Genomic DNA, 21,343 nt, shown 5'->3' on the forward strand with positions numbered 1-21,343 from the left:
AAACAGTCCCCAGCACAGCTTTGGGAGGGGCTCAAGGAAAGGCAAGGGGGTCGGGTCTGTCAGGGAACCTCCCAACAGGTGAGGACAGGGGACGGGCAAGCAGAGAGTGTCTTCACGGAGGGAGGATGGATGGATGGATGGATGGATGTTGTTAGGACCAGGAGGGAAGGAAGTAGAAGAAAGGGGAGAGGGAGGGAAGATCAGGGCCTTGGGGAAAAGAGAGAAAGAGGGAGGAAAAGGGAAAGGAACAGTGATAGAGACAAGGAAGGAGAGAGAGGTTGGGGCCTTGAAGGAAGGGGAGAAGAATGGGAAAAAGGAGAGAACAGGAAAGAGAGAGAGATGAGGGGAAGGGAAGGGCCAAGGAAGAAGAAAGGGAAGAGGGATCCTGGAAGGGCCATGGGGGAGGGAAGATGAGGGCTGTGATTGGTCGAGGGGAAGAAGTCAAGCTGACCAATCCAGGAACTTCAAAGAGAGTCAGGAGCTGAATCAGCTCTACGTGGGACCAGAGAATGGTCTTCAGCTGGACACTTGGCCCCTGTTTAAATCTCCTGATTCACAGGGTGCAGCTAAGTGGCTAACGAGCCGTGCTGGGCTGGGTCAAGGGGCAGCAGGGCTGTCCTCACACATCCTGCCTGGGCAAAGGGGATCAGGCCCTGCGATGGAGATGGCAGATACTTCTACAAGGGCTGCTTAGTCTAGGCCAGGAGCCTAGTGATCTATTAAGCTAATCGGGGCTCAGAAGGCCTCATGATCAGACCACAGGCCTTCCCTTCTAGAGAAAGGAAAGCATGAATGGGCGAAGAAAGGGAGAAATGAAGGGAGGGAGAAAAACAACGAGAGACCTCAAAGGAATGGATGGGCTGGAGCTGGGGTGGGAGACAGGACACTCCTCAGGGACACGCTACCCTAAGTTCGATCGCTCTTCCTAACACCTGGCCAGGTGAGTCTAGCAACAGCTCACTACTGTCAACTGTAGGATCAATGGGTACCAATAGAAATGGGACCCTGAGTAGGGGTAACTATCACCTACACCCCTCCCCAAACCCTTGGGGCCTGAAGCCCACTCTGTCGACATTTTTCACGCAATCCTGGGCCAGACACTGCCCTCTGTATAGCCCGCCCTCATTATTATGGTGCACCTTAATGGAAGCCAATGCTCTGTATTGTATGCAGACATCAGGCTCTAGAATTCTGGAATGTCAGAGCTAGGAGAAGCCTTAGGACACAGAATTTCAGAGCCCGGATAGAGACCTTAGGATTTCAGCTTTGGGAAGGGTCTCTTGGACCACAGCCAGTAGGGAGGGACCTACCTGTTTCTGTCTTGAATATACAGAATTACTGGCAGACTGTCTCCGCCATTAGACTGTAAACTCCCTGAGGGCAGGGATGATTTCTCCCTTTCTTTGTATCACCAGCATTTAGCTTAAAACAGTGTCTGGCACACAGAAAGTGCTGAACACAAGTTTGTTGACTGACTCACTGACCATAACATGTCAGAGCTCAGAGGGGCCCATGGACATAGGATGCTAGACTTAGAGACCATTTAGTTTAACCCCCTCAGTTGCTAGTGGAGGAAAGAGAGGGTAGGGAACTTGTCCACTGTTCAGCCCAGATCTGGCTCCCAGTGTTTGGCCAGTCTCTCTTCCCCACTAGAGCTTGGCCAGTGTGAGAGATCTCATCTCACACAAAAAGAGTCAAGAAAATCTCTCTGCCTACAACATTCTGACCTGGCTCTATGACAATCTAGCTTCTGAGCAGGAGAAACCAGCAGGAGATATGCTCTTGTCTCTCAGATGACTCCCTTGACTCTCTCGCACCCTCCTTAATTTGTTTTATTTTTTGGTGAGGCAATTGGGGTTAAGTGACTTACCCAGCATCACACAGCTAATAAGTGTCAAGGGTCTGAGTCTGGATTTGAACTCAGGTCCTCCTTTTATCTATTTATCTATTTATTTATTTAATATTTTGGTTGGGCAATGAGGGTTAAGTGATTTGCCCAAGGTCACACAGCTAGTAAGAATCAAATGTCTGAGGCTGAATTTAAACTCAGGTCCTCCTGATTCCAGGGCTGGTGCTCTATCCACTGTGCCACCTAGCTGCCCCTCTCACACTCTTCTTAACCTAGGGTCCGGGCTAAGAATGGGAAGGCCCAAGGGGGCCCTGCTATTGAGACAGCTGACAAGAACTTTGGGAGGGCATGGCTGAATCCTACCCAGAGGAGAGTTTATTGGGCAGTGAAGACACTGCCCAGAGTGAGTATCATTTAGCTTGTTACTGACCTCAGTTTGAGAGCAGAGAAGGGATGGGGCTGATGTCTGTCTGTACAGGTTGGTTTCTGCCCTGGTAGCTTTAGCCCAGCTACCCAAAGCTGGGGGATGGGTAGCCCCCAATCCTTCATCCACTCCTAGGCGAGGAAGCCATGGAGGAATCAGAGGTCTACCCTGAACTCCCAGAAGGACAAGTGTTCTACTCCACCTCTCCTCATTGCAGAAGGGGATGGGAGAGAGGAGGGAATCTTAGAGCATCTCTTTTCCTTTTTGTTTGTTTGTTTTGCAAGGTAATGAGGGTTAAGTGACATGCCCAGGGTCACACAGCTAGTAACAAGTGTCCGAGGCCAGATTTGAACTCAAGTACTCCTGAATCCAAGACCAGTGCTTTATCCACTGTGCCATCTAGCTGCTCCCATAGAGCATCTCTTAAATGGGTTGCCTGTAGGACAGCCCAGAGGGTTCACTGAGTCCTTGAGCTGGCCAGGGGATGCCATTTCAGCTCTACTTTTCATATCAAAGGGGAGAAAGTTTCCCTTTACTCTCTATATCTTGTATGCACATAATTCTCTGAATGGGGAAATATAAACTCCTTGACAGCTAGGGCTGGCACATAGTAGGTACTTCAAAAATACTTGTTGACTGACTGACCCTCTGAGCAGTTGCAGATTGTTGTCTCAACCTTTATCTGAGGGGCCTCAGGATGTTCCAGGAAGGAACCCCAGGGGTCTAGCAACATAGGTCCTCCCCCCTCCCTGCAACTTTGTGTCTGCTCCACTGGGAAGAAGGAGTGGTACCTTCAGGTCAGTCACAGCCCAGATCTCAACAAGAAAGATTTTCTCAAGGTATCCCCATAGTGGCCAAGGGTACTCACCTTACCAGAGATGTCATTGATAGCTACGTGAACAAAGATGGAGGCCTCTTCCATCCCTTCCAGGTAGACGTGTCGATAACCTAAAACAAAGTTCAGAGAAGTACAGAGGAGGAGTGTGTGTGGGCGGGGGTGGGGGGGGCGGGGCACTGTGTTCGATGCTGAGGATCCAAAGAAAAAAGAAGGTTCAATAGTTCTCTGCTTATGGATCTTCCATTCTCTGGGGAACAGCTTTTGCCAGATGGATCTGTGGAGAGCAGACTTGGACTCAACTCAGTGGCAGCACCTGCCAAGATTTCTTTTTTTTTTTTGGGGGGGGGTGGTGGTGAGGCAATTGGGGTTAAGTGACTTGTCCAGGGTCACACAGCTAGTAAGTGTTAAGTGTCTGAGGCTGGATTTGAACTCAGGTACTCCTGACTCCAGGTCCGGTGCTCTATCCACCGCGCCATCTAGCGGCTCCAGCCTGCCAAGATTTCTAATCCACTGACAAAGGCTTTGAGATCCCAGGGTCATCTGCTGCCACCATGAAGCGTTTTACCCCTACATGTCTAAAGAACCTGAAGAAGGCCTGTCAGCATGTTGAGTGAGCCGCCATGACAAATTTGTGGGATGGCATGGACAAGTATGCAACAGGCAGAAATGATGGGTCGCAATCTGCATTGGTGGAAGGCAGGGGTGTCCAACTCAAATAGAAACGGGGGCTACTAAAGCATACATAATGATCCCTGCATGCCACATACTGATTTCATCTTAATATGGAATATTATCAATGTTTTATTGTTACTTTAATTGTCATTATTACTACTATTATTATTATTATTATTATTTGCAGGGCAATGAGGGTTAAGTGACTTGCCCAGGATCACACAGCTAGTAGGTGTTAAGTGACGGCAGCTAGGTGGCACAGTGGATAAAGCACCGGCCCTGGATTCAGGAGGACCTAAGTTCAAATCCGACCTCAGATACTTGACACTTACTAGCTATGTGACTCTGGGCAAGTCACTTAACCCCCATTGCTGCTCCCTCCCCTAAAAGTGTTAAGTGTCTGAGGCCAGATTTGAAGTCAGGTCCTCTTGAATCCAGGGCCGGTGCTTTATCCACTGCGCCACCTAGCTTCCCTATTGTTATTTTTTGACATATTTCCCAATTACATTTTCATCTGGTTCAGGCTGTACTTGGGAGTGTTGTGGGCCACCTGTTTGAGGGCTCTGGTGGAGGCAAAATCCATAAAAGCCATTCATTGGAACATCGGAATGTCTCTAGTTGTTAGTGATCTCTCCCTATTTGCTGATTTATCTGTTTATATCTTGGATCTCCTCCCTAGAATGGAAGTTTCTTGGGGCCAGGTGGCATTATCCATCCAGGGTATATGGGCAATGCCTCAGGCAGAGCTGGCTGGATTGGTTCTCACCCTGTGACTTGGAGATCTCACCTGGCATCATGCTGGTGAAAGCCAATGTCCTCTGACCGATGAAGTCCCGCCCAATTGGGTCATGATCCCAGACCAGGAAGCGGACCAGTGCAATTTCCGGCATGTGCACTGTGAATACTAGGGTCTCCTCCCACATGGGGTTGAAACCTGGAGGCCAGAGAGAAGCAAGGTGGACTTGAGTCCAGAGGAGAAACCAGGTTTCATCTTTGATTCACCTCCCTTTTCCAAGATCACCACTCATTATCCCCCTTCTTTCCCTTTAATCTTGTTCTTTCACATGCCAAAAGTCTGTAAGAGTCCCTAAGCCCACCAAAATCCATGCCAGCATGAGGAATAACTGTGTCTTTGCCCAGAACCATTGGAGTTACCCCTTTCTCTCTGGTTATCTTCACCTCCCTCAGTCATCCTTTGTTCTCGAAGAAAACCAATGACATCACCAGGGTGATGAGGCACATGAGGCACAGCCTAAAAGGTCATCAGCTCCACTCCTAAGACCATGAATATCAATGCCCCCCAGAACCCCCTATTCTCCCCTCTATTCTCATCAAGGAAAGGAGGGTGAGGGAAGCAGGTGGGAGTCACTATCACATGAGCCCTCCCCTCTCTCCCAATTCAAAGGTGAGTTCTAAAGGTTGGGGAGGGTTATCTCTCCTCCTTTGGCAATTCTCTCCTACAGCAGATAGTGGAGGGCTTTGCCCTCACGTTATGACACAAGGAGGATGGAGAGTGAAGGGAAGCGATGCTCACCATTGTCATCCACCACCCTGGTCTGCTCCTTGTTACAGTCCACGGGTAACCCAATGATCTCGACTTCCACGAAAGGATCGATGATCTGGAAAGCAAAGAGGAGAAGGGAGGAGGGGAGAAGTTTGGGAGGTCAGTTAGTATAGCCTCCTATGTTCCAAGAAATCCCTACATTCCATACATAAATCTTAGAGTCATACAGGCATCTAGGTGTGGTGGAAAAGAGGGCTGGACTTGGAATCAGAAAGAGTTCAAATCCAGCTACAGATGCTTAGTAGTTGTGTGATCCAGGGGCAGCTAGGTGGTGCAATGAATAAAAGCACTGGCCCTGGATTCAGGAGGGCCTGAGTTCAAATCCGGCCTTAGACACTTGACACTTACTAGCTGTGTGACCCTGGGCAAGTCACTTTACCCTCATTGCCCCACCAAAAAAAAAAAAAAAGAAAAAGAAAAAAAAAAGCCAGAACTAGTTGTGTGATCCTGAGCAAGTCACTTTTTTTTTTTTTAGTGAGGCAATTGGGGTTAAGTGACTTGCCCAGGGTCACACAGCTAGTAAGTGTTAAGTGCCTGAGGCCAGATTTGAACTCAGGTCCTCCTGACTCCAGGGCCAGTGCTCTATCCACTGCACCACCTAGCTGCCCCCACTGAGCAAGTCATTTAACTGCTATCTGTCTCAGTTCCCTTATCTGTCAAACAGAAATAATCATAACACCTACCTCCCAGAATTACTGGGAGATAAAGTCCTTTGCAAATCCTATAACTGCTAGCAATCATCACCATATTCATGGATGAAAAGACCCTTGGAGATCATGGGGTTCAATCCTGTTATTTCACAGGTGTGGAAGCCACGGCCCAGCGAAGGAGAATTACTTGAAAGGATCACATGGGACTGTACATGTATGAGCTATGTCACATGGCTTTCCGTCTTGGGGAGGAGGAAGGGAAGGGAAGGTGGGAGAAAGGTTTAGAACTGAAAATCCTATGAAAATGAAACAAAACAAAAAAACAAAAACAAAAGCAAAAAAAGGAAAGGAAGAAAGGAAGAAAGGATGACATAGTACATTAGTAAGAGGGACAGGACTTGAAACCAGTCACAGAGTCACCGATTTGGAAGGGAACTCAGAGGCTGTCCAGTCCAACCCATACTGGAAAGAGAATTCCTCCCTACAAGATACTCATCGAGTGGGCTTGTGGCTTCTGTTTTAAAGGCTTCCAATGAAGAGGGACCCGCTACCACCTAAAGCAGTCCATCCTGCATTTCCCATCATTTCAAGATGTCCAAGCCTCCTTCCTACGTTTCCTTGACCCCAGGATAATGGTTCTCCCCATTACACGAGGTTGCTTCTATCCCCCAGCCCACACCACCCTTGCCCAATCCCCTCCCTGCCCTATTAGTGCTGGCTAGCTCCCCGGAAGGGAGGAGGCCAGCCCCTGGTCCAGCACCCCCACCTACCTCTCCCCGATCGCCCAACATGGAGTCCCGTGGCTTGGGGAGCTGCTGTCCACTGATAATCCGGAGAATCAGCTGTTTCTTCAGCTGCCCTGGGAGAGGGTCTTCAGAGTTGGGATTGAAGACACCTAGCAGAAGATGGAACCCAAAGGTAGGACATGGATTGTTCCATCTTGAGGCCATGGATTTCATGGGGGAAAGCAAGATCGAGAATCCAGAGTCTGCCCTTCCTTGGGAGACCAGGCCATATGGCTGAGTGTCTGAGTGCTCAGTCAATGAGTCAGTCCATGAGCATCGATTAAGTACTTATTCTATGTTAGACACTGGGCTAAGAACTGGGGTGTAAGTAAAGGCTTAAACATTGGCTTTGCCCTCAGAAGCTCACCTTCTAATGGGGCAGACAACATGCAAATAATTCTGTACATATAAGACACACACTTAAGCAAGTTCCACTCTCTCTCTGGGCCTCAGTTTCCTCTTCTGTACAATGAGTGGGTTGGACTATGTGGTCTCCGAGGTCTTTTCCAGCTCTAATCTATGTTTCTAGGATCGCCATGGGACACAGTTTCCTCTTCTGTACAATGAAGATTAGACAATGACCTCTAAGAGCTTCAACTCCAGAGGTAGGATTCTGTGATTCACCACACTGTTTCCTAGAAGCCTGAGAGTCAATGACGGACAGCTACCAGGAGTGGAATTTGAACCCAGGTTCTCCACCAGGAGGACCAGGGATCTGATTGAAAATTCCGCTTCTGGTATTTCCTACGAAGGAAGCCTTAGGTAATGCCTTTACCTCCGTAAAATTCCATATCTGCAAACTGAGGGGTGGGGTGTGATGGTTGGGAGCGCCCTTTTAGCTTGACTGTGAGGATATATAGTCTTCTCCCCAGCCAGGACCCAGCCAGTGATGCTTCCTCTTACCTTGACACATGCACTGGGGCTTGAGGACATAGCCACAGTTCCCATTGGCATTGAACTTGGCACGGTTCAGCTGGAGCATCCTCCCCTCTGACTGGTAGTTGAGGGCAACTGTGGGAAAAAGCATGTGATTGAGGTCAGTCCTGAGTCTGACCCAGCTGGGCAGAGAAATGACCAGCCTCCCTCTGGCAGGGGCTGGGGTTGGCAGGGAGATGGGAAGGCAGCTTAGGACAGTGGAGTTCCAGGGGAACCCTTTGCTCTCATCAAAACCATCTGGTCGGGGGCAGCTAAGTGGCACAGTGGATAAAGCACTGGCCCTGGATTCCTGAGTACCTGAGTTCAAATCCAGTCTCAGACACTTGACACTTACTAGCTGTGTGACCCTGGGCAAGTCACTTAACCCCCATTGCCCCGCAAAAACAAAAAAAACAAAAAACAAAAAAACAAAACTATCTGGTCCATCTCATGCCAGTAAAAACTCATTGAACCAACAAACATTTTATGAGCACTTAATATTCAAGAGAATGAGAGGAAGGAAACAAGTGCCTATTAATTATCTACTATGTGCCAAGACCTATGCTAAGTGCTTTACAAATTTTGTCTCATTTGATCCTCACAATAAGCTTCGGAGGTAAATGCTGTTATTATTTCCATTTTATGGTTGAGGAAACTGAGGCAGACTGAGGTTAAGTGTTTTACCTAAGGTCATACAGCTAGTAAATTTTTACAGCACCATAGGTATATAGATATATAAAGGAGGTATACATAACCTTTTACTTTTCTTTTTTTTTTGGTGAGGCAATTGGGGTCAAGTGACTTGCCCAGGGTCACACAGCTAGTAAGTGTCAAGTGTCTGAGGCCGGATTTGAACTCAGGTCCTCCTAAATCCAGGGTCAGTGCTTTATCCACTTCACCACCTAGCTGCCCCTTTAACCTTTTACTTTTTTTTTTTCAGTGAGGCAATAGGGTTTAAGTGACTTGCCCAGGGCCACACAGCTAGTAAGTGTTATGTGTCTGAGGCCGGATTTGAACTCAGGTACTCCTGACTCCATGGCCAGTGCTCTATCCACTGTGCCACCTAGCTGCCCCTAACCTTTTACTTTTGCCAATTTTTTTTTGTGACCCCACATTCAGTTATGTGACCCTATATGGGGTCAAGACCCATATTTTAAGAAGCTTTACTCTATGATGCCTAGACATAGGACTTAGCACATACATACAGGGTGTTTGCTGGATGAATGAATTATGTAGCTCTTGAGCTTCAGGTAAAATAATCTGGACTTTATCCTGTGGGTAATAGGGAGCCACCACAGACTTTTGAGCGAAGGAGATGTGTGCTAAAAAAAAATACTTCGATATCTTCAAGTCCTGTTTTTGGCCCCAGAGAGTCTTAGAGGCACCCTCTCTCAGAGATCTCTCTTGCTCAACTTGAGACATCCTTCCCCCAAGCTTCTGCTCCCTAAGTGTGACTGGTCTCCTCTGACATTACTTACCCATCTGACATCCAGCGTTCCAGAAAGGCTGGGGGTTGTAGTTACTTGAGTCCACCCGGTAAGAAGAAGGATAGATACGGGAAAGCTGGTGCTGGTTGAAACGCAGGTAGTGGGCTGGCTTCTGTTGTAGAATCTGGTGGGCCTTGGTCTCACTAAAAGATGAGACTTGCCAACTGGAAGAGACTAAGATTAGAAATCATTAACCAAAGGTTAACCCAGTTGAATTCACACCTGACTCTCAACTACAAAGTACTTTAGCACAGTACCTGGCACATAGTGTTATATTTGATATTTATTATTATTATTATTATTATTATTATTATTATTATTATTATTATTATTATGTGAAAGGGATGTGGATCACACAGTACATACTCAGCCACCAACTTGCTCTGTGACCTTGGGTAGGTTGCTTAAATTCTCTGGGCTTCATTTTCATCAATAAAACAATAAGATTGGATTAGATGATCTCCAAGACAGCTGGGTGGTGAAGTAGATACAGTGATGGGCTTGGAGTCAGGAAGAACTAAGTTAAAATCTAGTCTCAGATACTTACTAGCTCTGTGTGACCATAAGCAAGTCACATAACCTCAGTTAGCCTTAGTTGCCTCAACTATAAAATGGGGAACATCTCAGGTGAGGATCCACTGAGATAATATTTGTAAAGTGCTCATAAAACAGTGCCTGGAACACAGGAGGTGCATAATAAATGCTTGTTTCCTTTGTTCTGTGGTCCCTTCTAGCTTAGATATTCTATGAGTTTATAGCTATGGTGACTGCCTTTCAGGGGCACAGTCTAGTTGGGACACGTACACCAAAAATCAGATAAGAGAGATACAAACTTAGTAACTGTAAGAGCTGAAGGGAGGAGATGTTACTTTTAACTAATTGAGTGGAGAGGAAGAGATTATGAGGATGACTGGGGCACTTTACATTAGTTACATTTATTTATAAACTATTCCGTTTATATAATCCATGAAAGTAAAAGTGTTTTGTAAACTTAAACCTCTAGGAAATGCTGCTGACATTTGTTTGGCACTTACAACCTTTTAGTTTACAAACAATTCTAACCACACTCTGGTCATCTTGTTCGCTGCCCCCCCCCCCCCAAGGCTAGAAGCAGCCTAGGAGAAGGGGAAAGGCTACTTGATTGAGGGTAAACTGAAATCACACGTGAGCCTTCCAAACCATCTGCCAATGAGGAAGGAGAGAAAGAGAGAGATGACTCCCTTAGAGCCCTTCACACAAATTGGCTCTTGTAATGATGAGCCTGAGCCACAGAGAGAGCATTCAGTTATGATCAGAATAAATGATAAAAGTGTGTGATACATTCTAAGAACAAGTTTGATTAAAATGGGTTTCAATTAAATTTTAAATGTGATCATGTTTCAAAAGATTTGGTGTTTAAAAGGAGGCAAGTGTCAGGTCATCCAGAGATTCACTTGTGAGCAACAACTGACAAGGCTGCTCCTGGCTGCTTCCTTCTTTCTCCCTCAAACCCAGGAGAATCCAGGACTCAGGGTGGATATTAGAGGGGAAAAAAAAATCTCCATAGACCAGAAACACATAATTGGAATTACCATGGAGTGGAATTAAGGGTCAGGCAAAATCTCATCCCCACGGTCCCCAAGAGAAGATCCCACCAAAGGGACTTTTTCCCCTCAGTGAAGGAACACGGGCCTCTTGGCCACATGGGTGGCATCTCTCCTGAACAGAGAGGTTTGGCTTTCCCAAACTGCGACAGATTTAGGGTTGGGCATCTCCATTCCTTTGTACCAGCTGCCCACCATGCTGAGAGTAGCCTCCATTCTCATCACCACTTCTCAGTATCTCTTGCTCTCTTCAAAGCACAACTCAAGTGCCACCTTCTAACCTGGTCCCTTTCTTTGGCCTCAGGAGGCAGACCCAAGAGTGAGGGGGCACAGAGCAGCAGGAAGCAGCATGGAGGTCACTTTGGGCTCTCAAATGAGAGCTGTCTCAAAAAGGAACAGGCTGCTTCTGGAGGAAGTGACTGCGCTCCTTCATTGGAGGTCTTGGAGCAGTGGCTGGACCACTATGTGTCAGGTACCTCACAGAGGGGATTGTTTACATGAACTGGGTAGACCAGGTCTGACAGTCAGTCAATAAACATTTATTCATTTCCTGCTATGTACCAGGCACTATGTTCACTGCTAAGATAGACTCTTAGGTACTTCCCATGGGCGGCTAATCACTATTCCCTCCCCAAATTGCTTTGAATTTATTTTTCAGAAATCTCTTTCTCCTCTCCCTCCCTCCTTCCTTCCTTCCCTCCCTCTCTCCTCTCCTTACTCTCTCCCTCCCTCTCTCTCTCCTCCCTTTCTCTCTCCAGAGAGAGAGAGAGAGGGTCAGCTCCCTGAGGGCAGGTATTGTTTCACTTTTGACTGTCTCTCCAGAATATATGTGACTAACAAATGCTTGCTTGATAGAGGTCATCTGGTCTAGTTTTCTCATCATCCAGAGCAGGCGATTGAAACCCAGAGATAGGAATGACTTTTTCAAGGTTGTACAAGGAGTAGGTAACCCAAGGGGCATCTGAGCCCAGGTCCTAAGGCTCCAAAATTACCGCCCCCTTACTAGACCCTGACACCCCTAAAGGACTCAGTTACACATGACTCCGAGGGTCACAAAGTTCTTTCTCATGACCCCGTGAGGTAGGCAATGCATTCCATATGTAGTTCTTTCTCTTTGTCTTTTCACCACTCCCACCCCATGTAATGCCCTCCCCTCTTTCCCTCCCCATCTCCCTTCAGCTCTCTCCTCTCTTCCCCTCATCACCCCACATGTGCAGCTCCTTTCCTTCTCCCCTCTCCCTCTCCCTGCAGCTCCCTTTTCCTGAACCTCCCCACTCCTACAGCTCCCTCCCTCCCATGTGCAGCTCCATCCCCAATTCCCTTAACTCCCCATCTGCATCTCTTTCCCTTCCTCTCCTTACCCACCCTGTGCAGCTTCCTACCCTCCTCCCTTCCACCTCCCTTCCTCCTACTCCAGTGGCTCCCTCCCCACCTCCCCTCACCTCCCTGGGATCTGTCCCTACTTACTCTCTGTTTCCACATCATGGATGCCCACAGACTTGGTGTATTTCACCAGGTCAGAGAGAGCCCTGGACAGTTTCATGGTCTTCTTCTGTCGGTTTATCCTACATGAGCCAAGTAAAGGCAGAGAAACTAGCATTAGGATCAGCTCACACAAGTACAAGCTCCCATCACTTCCACCTTCCTGGAGCTTATCAGATACACCTGTCCTGCCATAGGGTAGCACAGAACAGTGGCTAGAGCAGTGAATTTGGAATCAAGAAGACCTGAGTTCAAATCCTTCCTCAGACACTTATGAGATGTGTGACCCTGGGCAAGTCACCTAACTCTGTATCAGTTTCCTCATTTGTAAAATGCGGAAGTGGGTCTGGATGGCTTTTGAGGTTCCTTCCAGTTCTGGATCTAAGCTCTAAGAACCTGTGGGATGCTCTTAGGTGCTGGACCCCATCCACAATGGTCTGCTGGAACTCTACCCCTCCCTTCCCACCCCTGGCCACCAGATACCTGCCCCAGGGAACTGACCCTCTGCTCTGGCTTCCTTGGGAGTCCAAGTCATCATCCCCCTCTTCTAAGCTGGAAGTCTTCTTTAACTTGCTGCCTTTTTTCTGTATAGGGAGGAGAGAGATGTGAATGTTAGCCAGCCATGAAAAATAAGCATTTACACAGCAGCAAAAAGAACACTTGATTTAACAGAGGACTTAGGTGCAAGTCCAGGCTTGGACACTTGCTACCTGTGTGGCCTCGGGGGAATCACTTCACCTTTCTAGGACTCAGTTTCCTTATCTGTAAAATGAAGGGATTGACTCAATTCTTCTCTTCCCGCTCTTAATCTATGATCCTTTGGAAGCTCTGAGGCAGAGGTGAGTGAGGTAGGAGGCTCCCACTCTAGATAAGCCCGGTTCCAACATAGTCACCACCTGGATATGTCTGGGAGCCCCAGTCTAGGAATGATACTTTTATGCGATCTCCCCATTCTTCTGCCTCCTCTCATTGTATCCCAGCTTGTCTGACCCTTTACCCCATTATTTCTTCTATCTATGCCCCATTGTCTGGCTCAGTGGTGGCCTTCAGGTCCAGCTAATGGGGGATTTGGGGCTAGATCCTGCCCCTGAGGGATGATGGGAGGTATATGTGTAAGTAAGGGAGTCTAGAAGAGGCATCAGTCTCAGGCTGTCTAGTGTCTCCTAGTGCCTGGAGTCCCGCCCCTGCCCCACCCCTTCCCCAACCTCCTGAAGCCTGCCCTGGGAATCTGCCAAGACAAACGGATTATTCCTGATATTTGACATTGACCTCATCTCTCTTCCATTTTTCCCAGAAGGGGACTGTAATACCAGTTGCTCACATGTCCATACTGAAAATAGACAAAGAAAGACTCTGTAACATGGCAGATAGAGAGAGTGCTGGGCTTGGAATCAGCAGACCTGGGTGTAAATTCTGACTCATGCTGTGTGACCATGAGTATGTGTACCAATTGTTTCCCTTTTTGTCTACTTATCCCAAATACCTAGTATAGTACCCGGCACAGAATTGGCACATAATAATTGCTCATAGGTTGATTGATGTGCTTGCCACTTTATTTAATCAATAAACATTTATCAAGGTCTTCCTCTGAGCTGGGTACCTCTCTGAGCCTTAGTTTCCTTATCTGTTAATTGGGGGTGATATTATTTCTCTTTCATAGGGTTTTCATGATGAAAGTACTTATCTGTTGTTGTTTAGTCTTTTCAGTTGTGTCCAACTCTCCACAACTTTATTTAGGGTTTTCTTGGTAAAGATCCTGCAGTGGTTTGCCATTTCCTCCTCCAACTCATTTTACAGATGAGTAAACTGAGGCAAACAGGGTGAAGTGATTGGCCCAGGGTCACACAGCTAGTAAATGTCTGAGGCAAGATTCAAACTCAGAAAGGTGAGTCTTTCTTACTCCAGGCCGGGTGCTCTAATCTACTGCATCACCTTAAAACACTTTAGGAGTTTACAAAAACTCACATTTATATTGTGCATTAAGGTTTTGTAAAGTACTTTCATCATGAAAACCCAATGAAAGAGAAAAATGGAAATAATATCATCCCCAATTAAGAGATAAGGAAACTGAGGCTCAGAGAAATACCTGGCACTTAATACATGTTTATTGAGGGGCAGCTAGGTGGTACAGTAGATTAAGCACCAGCTCTGGTATCAGGAGGACCTGAGTTCAAATCCAGCCTCAGACACTTGACATTTACTAGCTCTGTGACCCTGGGCAAGTCACTTAACCCCACTTGCTTCACACACACACACACACACACACACACACGTGCTTATAGACTGACTGAAGTGTCAAGCACATCAATCAACCCATGAGCCATTATTAAGTGCCTACTCTGCATCAGATACTGTGCCAATCTCTGGGGTTACAAAGACAAAACCAAAGTCCCCAAAGAGTTTGAATGGTATCAGGGGGTCATGGTAGGGAATCAAACAAGATAGAATTTTAAATTTTTGAGGCAATTGGGGTTAAGTGACTTGCCCAGGATCACACAACTAGTAAATGTCAAGTGTCTGAGGCTGGATTTGAACTCAGGTCCTCCTGAATCCAGGGTCAGTGCTCTATTCACTTCAGTGCCACCTGGCTGCCCCCCTCTGTAAGTCTTTTTTGTTTTTTTTGGGGCAGGGCAATGGGGGTTAAGTGACTTGCCCAGGGTCACACAGCTAGTAAGTGTCAAGTGTCTGAGGCCAGATTTGAACTCAGGTCCTCCTGAATCCAGGGCCGGTGCTTTACCCACTGCGCCACCTAGCTGCCCCCTCTGTAAGTCTTAAAGAATTATATAAATGCTAGCTATTCTTACTCTGCAAAATACTACTACTAGTAGTAAAAATAAAGATAATCTGATGTTATCTTTAGATCTAATTACATATATACATGTAGATAAATATATTATACCCAAATATAAGTTATATACAGTTATAAAATGATATTAATAACAGTAATAATACCCTTAACCTCTCAGGGTTGTTAGGAGGATCAAAGGATCATAAATTAAGAGTTGGAAAGGCCCCTTTGGATCATTTAGTCCATCTCTCTCATTTTAAATATTGGGAAAGTGAGGCCCAGAGAGAGAGATGTCAATGAGACTGACTAGATTCACGTTGGCTCTAAGAAGCAGAGCTGGAAATCGAACCCAGGGTCTTTGGCCCCCAATCTAGCACTCAAACAAAAGAATGTGTCAAGTGTTTTGTGCTCTGTCAAGTATTAGAGAAACGTTGGCTATCAGTGGCATTATACTGGTTTTCCTGGACCTGCTCACTCGTGAGTCTGAATCCTCCCTTGAAACCCCAAGGACCAGCCTGGGGTCCCATCCTGACCTTTCGTTTGGAGAAGCTACTCATTAGCAATCGACTGTTTCGCTTGCTGCCACTCAGGTCCTCCCCGGATTCCATGTCTTCTTCAACTTTGCTCTGTAAGGGGGAGAGAGAGAGAGAGAGAGAGAGAGAGAGAGAGAGAGAGAGAGAGAGAGAGAGAGAGAGAGAGAGAGAGAGAGAGAGAGAGAAGAGAATAATAATATTAATAGTCATAATAAGTAAAGTTTATAAAGTGCTTTACATATATTACCTCATTCAATCCTTACAACAACCCTGGGAGGTTGGTGCTATAATTATCCTCATTTTAAAGAGGAGGAAGCAGGCAAACAGAAGTAAAGTGACTTGCCCAGGGTCATACTGCTAGTAAGTTTCTGAGGTAGGATTTGAACTTAGGTCTTCCTGACTCCAAGCCCTTTGCTCTTTCCAGTTTGCTGCCTTGCTGTCTTGCAGAATCAAAGACTCTCAGACCTGGTAGGAGCTTTGGCAGTCAGCACTTGGCACAGTGCCTAATACAACAATCAATTCAACAAGCATTTATTAAGCACCTACTATATGCCAGGAACTCTCTAGGACTATAATGTGCAGAGAAGATGCCAGCTTGCATTGGTAGAGGGTGTTTCCTCATCTGGGAGTACCCTACACCAGTGAAATTATAGGTCCCTAATCACTCCAAATCCTTAGGTACCAGGTATACAGTAAGCACTTAACACTTGGCAGGATTTTTCTCTTTTTCTTTGTAATTTCCTTCCTTAAATTTTTTTCTTTGTAAGTGATGTCTCTCTAGGAAGGAGAGAGGAAGACTCAGAAGGAGATTTAGGCTGAATAAAACCAAAATAAAACAATACAATTATTTTGAAAATAAATATTTGAGGAATTTTTGATTTCTGAACTGACTGGCCCTTTCCCCTTTCCCCTTTCCAAGAGACTATCCAGCTGAATGCTGCCAGGCAGTAGCTGAGAGCCCTAGGGAGGAGTGTTCTGTCTTGGCTTCCCGTTTGCAGAAAGGAAGCACAGACCATTCACCACTTGTTCTTCTCAGCTTGAGCAGAGCTTGACCCAGGATGGCCCAAAGGGGCTTGTTGTGTTTACCAAAGCCCTAATTAAACAGAAATCAATGGATTGAGAGACAAGATTGTTGAGAGGAGAGAGAGGAGAGAAAAGCAAGGGAGGAAGAAAGAGGAAAGAAGAGAAGGGAGGAGATAGAGAGAGAGAGAAGGGAGAGGATGGAAGAGGAGGTAGGAGAGAAAAAAGAGGGAGGAGGAAAGAAGAGAGACAGAGAGAAGAAGAAGAAGAAGAAGAAGAAGAAGAAGAAGAAGAAGAAGAAGAAGAAGAAGAAGAAGAAGGTGGTTCTGGAGAAGGAGAAGAAGGAGGAGGAGGAGGAGATTAGAGGAAGGAGAGGGGAAGGAAAAGAGAGAAGGAAGGGAGGAGGTAGGAAATAGGAGGTAAGAGAGGAAGGAGGGAGCAGAGACAGAGACAAAGAGGCAGAGGAGAGACACAGATAGAGAACCTAAGCCCCATTATCACCCGGGTCACTCTCTAGACTCTTGTTGATGTCTTCCTACACTTCACCTCTGGAGCCAGAGCCAACACTCCAGTGTGATAACAACAGTTACATCTGATAAAGCTCACAAAACATTTAACAATGGATCATCCAGCCAGGGCACAGTAACACGGGATGGGTTGGGCAAATCACCTTAACTCCTTGGACCTCAGTTTCCTTCTCTGTAAAATGAAGGGATTGGATTGGGCGGCCTCTGGTAGAAGAGGTCCCTTCTCTAAATTTCTGATCTATTGATATTCCGTCTCACATTATCAGGTGAGTCCCGAGTTGTTGTTGGGATGTTTCCTCACCAGGTGAGGAAGGGCAGGACCCCTCCCCCTTCCCTCCCCCTTCTCCCAAAGGAGCCATTTAAACCTTGCCCTGCTCAATTGTTTACCACCCAGAGCTCCAGTTTGCAAGGAAGCGAGACAGAGTTGGGGGGGGGGGCGGGCGTGTGTGTGTGCGCGCGTGCGTACTGCAAGCCAGCCTTCGTGGGCAGCGCTCCCACCTTATAAACCACAGTTATTAAAAGATTAAATTACCCACAGAATCCAGGCCTGTTTAGGGACAGACTTGAATATTAACAGAGGCTCATTCTGGAACAAAGCCTGCCTGCCTCCTGTTCCAGGCAGCTAATGCTTCCTTCCATCCCGGATGCTCCCAGTCTTTGCCTTCATTCTCCCCCCTCCCCCCCGCAGCCCCCACAGAAAAGCAGGGGGAGGGAACGGGGAAATGTGGCTTTGTTAACAAGACTGTTCACCTGGCAGCCTCCTCGACAGGGTGGCGCGTTCCACTGTGGAAAGTGAAGTCCTACGTAAACATGGATATAGGCAGCAGCTCCTCTCTCCCTCTCAAGGCGCTGATGGCTAAGCCCTTCTTTTCTCTGGGTTCCAATATTTGCTTTCTGAGACTGCCGCCTCCTGAGCTCTCTTCCAGGAGCAGACGGGCTGCTCACCAGAAGGCACAAGAGCCCCATGAAAACTTTATGAAGGAGATTTTAGCGATGTTTTTCTTGAATCGCCTCGATGGGCTTCGGTGGCAAGGGAGAGAGTTTCTCCTGGCAAATTAGCATCCTGCAGAGCCCACTGAAAATGGGCCAGTGAGGGCTGGGCATCGAGGTGAAGCATGGGATGGCGGCCACGGACAGAACACACATGCACGCGGTCCCCCACTCTTCTTCATTCCCATATACACACCCATAGGCGCAGCTAGGTGGAAAAAGCACCAGCCCTGGATTCAGGCAGACCTGAGTTCAAATCCAGCCCGACGCTTGACACTTACTAGCTGTGTGACCCTGGGCAAGTCACTTAATCCTCATTGCCCCGCCCCCCCCAAAGATAGACAAGTCACCGAATTTCTTTGGGTTTCAGTATCCTCATCTGCAAAATGAAAGGGTTAGAGTGAATGGCGTCTGAGGTCTCTTCCAGCTCTGTCTGGGATCCCAACTCACCCAATCTCTTGTCATTTTACAGAAGAGAAAACCGAGGGGGTTGGAGTTGATGACATCAGGTCTCTTCAGATTCTGAATCTCTGACATTCCCCAAAATTAAAATGCTACCTCAGCATGGCTTCTCAGATGGCAAGAATTAGGGATGGAAAGAAGGACTGAAAAGGTAATGGGATTGGGGGCAGCTAGGTGGCGCTGCAGTGGATAGAGCACCGGCCCTGGAGTCAGGAGGACCTGAGTTCAAATCTGGCCTCAGACACTTAACACTTACTAGCTGTGTGACCCTGGGCAAGTCACTTAACCCCAGTTGCCTCACTAAAAAAAAAAAAAAGGTTATGGGATGCCTGGGGGTTGGGGGTGTGTGGGATCATTTCAATGGGATAAATATGGTGGTGGGAGGGTCCTGAGCACTGTGATAATATAGATCCTCCTAGATATTCAGCATCTCTCACTCCTCAAATATGTCAGAAGCCTTTCCCAAATTCTCTTAGCTGAGAATGCCTTTGTAATTCCCATCCATCTACTATGTCTCTCCTATGTAGGGGCGACTAGGTGGTGCAGTGGCCACAACACAGGACTGGGAATGAGGAAGACCTGAGTTCAAATCCAGCCTCTGACACTTGCTGTGTGATCCTGGGCAAATCACTCCACCACTGCCTGCCTCAGTTTCCTCATCTGTAAAACAATGATAATAGTAGCATGTACCTCCTAGGGCTGTTGTGAGGATCAAATGAGATAAGAATTGTAAAGTGCTTATCATAGTGCCTGGCACATAGTAAATTCTATATAAATGTTGATTGTTTTATTATTATTATTATTATTATTACTACTACTATTACTATTATTATTATTATTATTATATCTTCCCCAGTAAATATTATGGTAGTTTTCAAAAATAATGTGAGATGCACAAATTTAGAGACATCTCCATTCCAAATGTTTGTGTGAAGTATTTATGCCCAACCAGTGGTAGAACCTTCTGAGATCATATTGGTTTGATTAGCCACAGTCGGACACACTGAACCTTGACACCAACATAGTGACATCATTTTGGTCTTCTTTGAGATCCAATCATGAGGGCAGGGACTGTGTCTTTCTTTGTCTTCCTGGGGCTTAGCGTGGTGCTTAGCACTGAACAAAGTCCTTAATAAAATAAATGTTTGTTGATTGATTGATAGGAAATCCCACAGGTGTGTCTGGCAGACTGAGCCATGTTACGTATTTGACAGTGAATCCCGAGCTCTCCCTTGGAATATGACAATAATGGGGAAAATAATAACCATAGAATTGTTAGGGGAAGGAGGTACGTGCTAGAAAAGACCTTCAAGCTCATCTCGCTCTGCTCATCTCACGGAATTGACCACAGGATTTAGAGCTGGTGAGGAAGTACTTTTGAAATCCAGCTAGATCCAACCTGCTCACTTTGTTGAGCATTAAGTGGAGGCCTGCAGAAGTGAACTCGCTTACCCAAGGTCACAAAAATAAGTGGCGATGCCAGGATTGGAATCCAAGCCCAGGCTTCTTTCTCCTATTATGTAATGGCATGCAGTTAGTGCCAGAGACTAGAACCCAAGACCCTTGATTCTTTTTGGATTATAGACTAAGAACTGAAATGGACTTTAGTGCTTCTCTAGTACTAATCTCTCCATTTTCCAGATGAAGAAATTGACACTCAAGTGTCATAAAAATAGTTAAGTGGGGGGCATGTAGGTGGCACAGTGGATCAAGCACTGACCCTGGATTCAGGAAGACCTGAGTTCAGACACTTGACACTTACTAGCTGTGTGACCCCGGGCAAGTCACTTAACCCTCATTGCCCTGGAAAAAAAAAAATTAAGTGGCTGAGTCAGAATTTGCTGTCTTTTCTTCCCAAATCAAACCCATGTCCTATTGTACCTAGCCAGCAGATTTCCAAGACCAACAGTGACTAGGCAAGAAGGTTCTTGGTTAGCTAGGTAGGAGGCCCACAGACCCTAAAGACTTATTCCTTCCTCAAGGAGGTCATGAGGAGTGCCAAAGATTCTCTAAGCCTCAGGGGCTCCTAGAACCACTGGTGGCCCTGAGTAGCCCACCAGAAACCTGGCAAAGAGTCCAAAAAAGGAGAAAGGGCTGGCAGAGGATGAGATGGAGACAATGAGCATGAGCTTGGACAACTTTTAAGCGATAGTGGAGGGGGCGGCTAGGTGGCACAGTGGATAAAGCACCAGCCCTGGATTCCGGAAGACCTAAGTTCAAATCCAGCCTCAGACACTTGATACTTACTAGTTGTGTGACCCTGGGCAAGTCACTTAACCCTCACTGCCCCACCAAAAAAACAAGAGATAGTGGAGGATAGAAGGGCCTGAACCTTGACGGAAGCTAGGGATTCTGAGAGGATGGAATATAGGCTGAGCAGAAAGGACAGCCAATGCAAGGTCATGAAGGTGGGAGATTGCATGTTGAGTTTGGGGAATAGCAAGGCAGTGCATTGGGTTGAAACTCAGAGTGTATGTATAGGAGTAAAGTGACAAGGGGGTCCATTCCACTTTGGGACAGAGTTCATCACTTGGAAACTTTCTCTGACATCCAACTTAAGGGGGTCTCTTGGGACCTTCCCCCATGCTCCTTATTTTGCCTTTTGGGACTGGGCAGAACACGTCTGATCCCTCTTCCATTACTTGACGATAACTCTCATTTCACTCCTCAATCGCACAAGCCCCACACTTATCCTTCTACCTTCCACCTCTCCTCCCCCACATATACATATGTGCACACCCTCCTATCCCTGGTGTTTGATCCCAGCGATGCCT

At 46.8% G+C, this 21,343-nt stretch overlaps 1 protein-coding gene across 5 annotated transcripts in view; it reads right to left on the bottom strand.

Annotated features, from left to right (window-relative positions):
* PLCH2 (phospholipase C eta 2) overlaps window positions 1–21,343 on the bottom strand; it is a 250,225-nt gene that overhangs the window by 11,858 nt on the left and 217,024 nt on the right. For all 5 annotated transcript variants that reach the window (XM_043994784.1, XM_043994783.1, XM_043994787.1 and 2 more), the window contains exons 13-21: window positions 15,571–15,663; window positions 12,751–12,833; window positions 12,235–12,332; window positions 9,176–9,358; window positions 7,686–7,793; window positions 6,768–6,892; window positions 5,318–5,402; window positions 4,571–4,717; window positions 3,142–3,221 (exon numbers count right to left, since the gene is read on the bottom strand). In XM_043994784.1, the coding sequence (XP_043850719.1) occupies window positions 3,142–3,221; window positions 4,571–4,717; window positions 5,318–5,402; window positions 6,768–6,892; window positions 7,686–7,793; window positions 9,176–9,358; window positions 12,235–12,332; window positions 12,751–12,833; window positions 15,571–15,663 (1,002 nt within the window). The remainder of the gene's footprint in view (window positions 1–3,141; window positions 3,222–4,570; window positions 4,718–5,317; window positions 5,403–6,767; window positions 6,893–7,685; window positions 7,794–9,175; window positions 9,359–12,234; window positions 12,333–12,750; window positions 12,834–15,570; window positions 15,664–21,343) is intronic.

Source organism: Dromiciops gliroides, chromosome 3 (genome assembly GCF_019393635.1).
Source record: "Dromiciops gliroides isolate mDroGli1 chromosome 3, mDroGli1.pri, whole genome shotgun sequence".
Taxonomy (NCBI): Eukaryota; Metazoa; Chordata; class Mammalia; order Microbiotheria; family Microbiotheriidae; genus Dromiciops; species Dromiciops gliroides.